The following is a 5,717-nucleotide window of genomic DNA, read 5'->3' as shown; positions in this document are numbered from 1 at the left end:
TCGAAGCTGAGTAGTCGACTATAATCCTGAGTAGTCGACTACTCTGTAAAACAGATATTTTGTAAAGTAAATTTCAAAGCTCAGTAGTCGACTATAGTTAGTTATAATCGACTACTCTGTAAAACTTAAGTTCTGTAAATTAAAATTCAAAGCTGAGTAGTCGACTATAATCCTGAGTAGTCGACTACTCTGTAATTTTACAGAAACTTATAAAATTCAAAGCTGAGTAGTCGACTATAATCCTGAGTAGTCGACTACTCTGTAATTTTACAGAAACTTATGTTTTGATCTTAGACTTCAGTAGTCTACTCTGTAATTTTACAGAAACTTATGTTTTGATCTTAGACTTCAGTAGTCGACTACAAAACTAATTAGTTGACTACGAAGGGATGGAAAAATTATGTATGAAATATATTTTGACTCAATGATTAACTAAAAACTCTAATGGTTAACATAGGAGATTTCTATTGTTAACCAATATATTAAGCTTGTGTTAATGTGTTTTAATCTCTATGTGTGTGTATGTGTGAGTGATCGAGGCTTGTACAATATTTCTAAGTAAAGAAAATGTATAAAAAAATTTATATTGATACACAAGTTCTTCATCTTCTTTCCTTCATAATGCCTTGAACTCATATTGCACTTGTTCATATTGAAATCTGTACTGAAATGTTAGTGCACTATAATACAAATAGTGATTCATGTTATGAATAAATTGTTATCATCAAAATTATATCATGGGGACATGATATCCAATATATCCGAGATGGGTAAGCAGACATGGATATGGTAAGTATCATATCCAAGCCGTATCTGGACTGAATGCACCCCTAGTAGTTAGGCTCTTTTATTTTTACTAGCATAGTGTACGTGCGTCACACGTAGACAAACTTGAATATTTACAATGCACTCAATTATAATTATATTAATAAATGTACTCTATACTATCTTAACCTTAGTAACATTAGGTTTCTATTATTAAGCTTCATTTGTTTTTGTTTTTGAACTATTATCCTATTTTTTTTTAAATTAACGGATGGAAGGGTCTTTCATTTCTAAAAAATAAATAAATGAATCACATAATGACAGTGAATAGTTTAGATTATTATATACATATATATCTAATACTATTATAAAAGTGTGTTGTCATGTTAAAATAATTTATAAACTTACTAATTAGAATTATAAATAATTTAAATATGTTTTTTATTGGAGTTATTAAAATTTAAATGTGTAACAATGAATTAGGATAAATGTCATTTTTTGTGTAATGATTTCATTTCCACCTAAGCTCTATGAAACATAGCACCAACCAAGTTATTTGGTCAATGAATAGTAATTTTCACCCACCAAATGAACATGAAGTACATAGTTATTCATGCATAACTAAAAAGTATACAACTCACTCTCACAACAATACTTTACATTTCTAGTCACACTATTACATAATACTGCTCCCCAACAAAATCACTAAGAAAATATCATAATTTCTCTCTACTACATCAAGTTACATAAACTTGAAGCTCATCATAAAATCAAACATATCAAACCATAATAATGACTGGATCCACCTTTGAAATTACACCAACCAATTCTAGATTTATGGAAATGAAAGTAAACATACACATTTATCTTTCTTTACTTCCTCTCTTTATTGTTCACCAGAGCAAACAGTGAAATTGGCCAAGACTGTGGTGGCTAGTTGTGAAGGCAGGAGGTGAAAGCCGTTGTTAATGGAGTTTGGAGGAGGCTAGGGAGTATGAGAGAGATTGAGAGGGAGAGAGAGTAAGAGATTACACTTGGAGAGGTTGGAGCTTGATTGTTTGATTGAGAATGTGAATTGGGTTGTACAATTATCGGATATTATATAGGAAATGCTCCTAGAGAGGTTAGGGATATGAATGGTTAGAGTTTAATTTGTAGTTAGTATGACTATTAAATTGATGATGATATTTAATTGGCAGTTACGATAAGAATTTGAAGCTGTTGCATAGTATTATTATTACTACTACTACATAGTATTATTATATTGAGTTATTATTATATAATAATAGAGAATGAGTTTAATTGAATTAATTTTTCTAATGGTAATGAATGCAAATTGGAGGTGCATTTATTACATTTAACTTACTTGGTGGTTATGAGAAAGATTTGAATGGGTATGGTTTATGTATGTATGTGTTTTATGTATTATGTGTTTTTGTGTATATGCATGTACGTGTTTTAGCATGACTTGGAGGGTATTTTTGGAAGAAATGTTTTAACATGGCAACACACTTTTATAATAGTATTAGATTTTTTACTTTAGTCGCACATCGCTTAGAACTCTGAAACTTCTATTATTGCTCTTGTATTTAAACACTTTAATGCTATTAATAATACTAGTTTGCGGTCCGTGCAAAGCACGGTATTTTTTTTTTTGCTACAGTAATCCCTTTTTTTAATATGCATGATTTGAATTTTTGGAAGTGCTACAGTATCCTGCTCTGCTATAGTACATTTTAAATGTTACATTATACCCGTGTGCTACAGTAATATTTTTAATTAATTATTAGCTACAGTAATTATGCTACAGTAAATGCTATTGTAGCATTTGCTGTAACATGAACAGTGAATCTCTGATCCTTCTATTTGTATAAAGGAATAGATTGTCTAAGTTCCTCCCAATCTCTCTGTACTTATCGAAAAGTACATGATGGATTTGATTAAAACTCCACGGATTCAAATTGAATTAATGGAAGCACTCCCTTTTTAATACTTAAAAAACATTGAAGCGTTCTGCACACATTTGTGTTGGTTGTGCGTTCTATCAACTTTCATTTTCGTCGAGAAGTAGCAATGATGATATATCTTTGCTTTTAAACACAAAATATATAAAGTAGAAGAAGACAAACAAGATGCGATCAGTAAAGCCTTTAAAAATGTCTAGAGAATATTATTATATAAGTAATAACAAATAAAAATGCTTATTCGTTTTGTTTTTGGCTTGTTTATGTCAGAACAAAAGAGATAGTACTTATAGTTGTTGGGTTCGATTAATCTAACGAACCCATTTGGCCCAACCTACTCGATTTTGGATTTGATTTAAAGTTGCCATCGATTCAAGTTAGGATCAGGATGCTAACCACATGGTCTGGTTAGACAAGTTTCATGTTTATCAAGTTGGGTGGTTATCTTGAATATCTAAAGGATAGGATCGATCGGAGTGTAATCCCACGGTTGTGATTAAATCATGATGGGTAGGGTTAATCACAAATATCTATATAAAGGGTGGGAGTCCCTCCTCTCAACCGTATGCAGAAAAGAGACCTAATTCCCATCATTGGCTATGGGAGGAGAGAGGAGAAGACTTTCATTATTTTCGTCGGTGAACGGTAACTTTAATCTGAATTTCTAGTTCAATTATTCATGTCTAGATCGTTATATTATCCAACAGTGGTATCAGAGCGCAGTTTGTGCATGAATTTTGATCTAGAATTAAAGTTTTTATTTTCGGATTAATTAATTAAAAAATAAAGTTTTTAATTAAAGTTTTAGTCTCTGTTCTCCACGGCCATCAACATAAAATTTAATTAGTATAAATATTTTTTTTTTTTTTGAGTTTTCATCTGCTCCTCGTGGAAGACCTATGGCTGCTTCTCGCCATCAAAGGAAGTTTCGCCATGGCTTTCCAAGGAATTTTGGATTAATTTAAAAAAAAAGGGAACTACGATTGCATCCAGCGCTTTTCTGTATATATATATATATATATATATTCATCTGGTTTTGCATCTGGGAGTAGTTCTGTGGCCATGGCCATCATGGGTTTTTTCCTTTGTATGCCTTCATCCTGCCATGAACTCGAATAACTCCAGCCATGGTCGTGGAGGTGGAGACAGTCCCACCCGACCCGCTCCAAAAATGGATTAGATCCATAAAAATTTTGACCCAACCCATTATGAAATGGGTCAGCTTATTAATTTCTAGACCTGACCCATTACAGTTTTAACTATTCATTTTTTTATCGCTACAGATACGTTTTAAGTCTGATTTGAGCTCATAAATGGTCGTTGGAAAGATCATTCTATGTACTTTTTAACTATATAGATTTTATTTTCATATCATAAAGTTTTAATACAAGAATTTGGACAATTCCTAAAAAAATATTGTATGCACATAAAGATAATTGATTTACTCTGATTATATCCTTAATTCAGGTGGGGTAAATATTTGGGTTCATGATAAAATGGATTACAGTATTAGATCAACCTATGGGGTTAAGGAAGATCAGTAAAACAGTCACTTAGAAATTATGGTAGAGTAGGTTAGTGTCTTGCCCAAAGGTGACCAACCTATAATACCCTAATTTTCTAAGGTTGAGTTTAGTCTTATTTGGACTGGTATGTTGCACTTATTTGTGGGTGGACTACTAGTCTTGCCCAAAGGTGTCTAGGAAATCCCCTACAGGATAAGTGGTACAGGATAGTTGAAACATATCAGTGAGAAGAGAATAACCCTATTGCCCAAAGGTTAGGAAGTGTTCAAATCAAACTGACACTGTGTAGGCTAGTTCTGTAGGTGATTATATATCACATTTGGGGGGCGAATAGCATGTCAAATCACTTGCCCAAAGGTGTGATGAGATGATGCACCCGCCTGTCCCGCAGAGTGGAAGGTTGCATACGTAAAACACTCTGACCCATCCATTCTAACCCTAAATTGGATGTGGAAATATTAAAGTTAATAAAATTAAAGGTCTCATTTGATTTATACGTCCATGGTGTAATGCAGATGGACGGACAGTTTATCCAGAAGCATCTGACTGGGATTGAGCCCCTAACCGGTTCCAACTATGGCAACTGGAAGATGCAAGTTGAAATAGTACTTGGGTGTCTTGACTACGACTATGTTCTCACTGAAGATAAGCCAGAAGAGCCTGATGAGTCATCAAGTCAATCTGAAAAGAAATCTCATGCTAAGTGGGTCAAAGCCAACAAGCTTGCAATGCTGATCATTAGAGCATCGGTGGACCAGACTATTCGTGGAGGGATTCCGGCTTGCGAAACTGCTAAGGAGTTGCTTGAGACCATCAAGAAGCAGTTTGAGGGATCCGTTAGAGCGAGACAGTACAATTATCTGGTCAAACTCATTAATCTAAAATATGATGGAAGTGGTGATGTTCGTCAGCACATCTTGAAGGTCTCTCAGTTGATCATTCGTCTCAGGGAGTTAGGACTTCAGTTAGAGGATGATCTGATGGTTCATTTTGCAGTCGCCTCTCTACCAAGTAATTTTGACACTTTTAAGGTGAACTATAGTTCTCAAGATAGGAAATGAGACTTGAATGAGCTTATTGTTGTATGTGTTGCTGAGGATGGCAAATCTAGCATATGGCAAGCTTGGACCAAATAAGGCAGGAAAGAAATCCTTCAAGTATCAAGGGCACAATAAGGGGAAGAAATCTTTCGGCAATCTTTCAACTATTTCTAGCACTTCTTCAGCAAGTGAAAGGGTTGAATGTTTCTTCTGTAAGAAACCTGATCATATGAAGAGAGATTGTCTGAAGTATAAGCAGTGGCTGAAGAAAAAGGAAGAGAATAATCCACAGTCGGAAGGCAAGGGCAAATGAGCAGCTGTTTTTGGGAAACTCACAGCCCTTGGAGGTGGAGCTCGTTGGGATTTTCAGTATGCGCTTGGATTCTGGAGTTTCTTTAGTTTTATCAGACGCTTTCTATGTA

General features: G+C 34.1%; 1 protein-coding gene across 1 annotated transcript; it reads left to right on the top strand.

Moving 5' to 3' along the window:
- On the top strand, positions 4,765-5,316 carry LOC109842350. The gene has a single exon (XM_020411238.1). It carries the CDS (start codon positions 4,765-4,767, stop codon positions 5,314-5,316), a length of 552 nt encoding a protein of 183 aa, XP_020266827.1.

This window comes from Asparagus officinalis, chromosome 5 (genome assembly GCF_001876935.1).
Source record: "Asparagus officinalis chromosome 5, Aspof.V1, whole genome shotgun sequence".
Lineage (NCBI taxonomy): Eukaryota > Viridiplantae > Streptophyta > Magnoliopsida > Asparagales > Asparagaceae > Asparagus > Asparagus officinalis.
The sequence above is the reverse complement of the archived record's forward strand: the minus strand, read 5'-3'. Positions and strand labels throughout refer to the sequence as shown.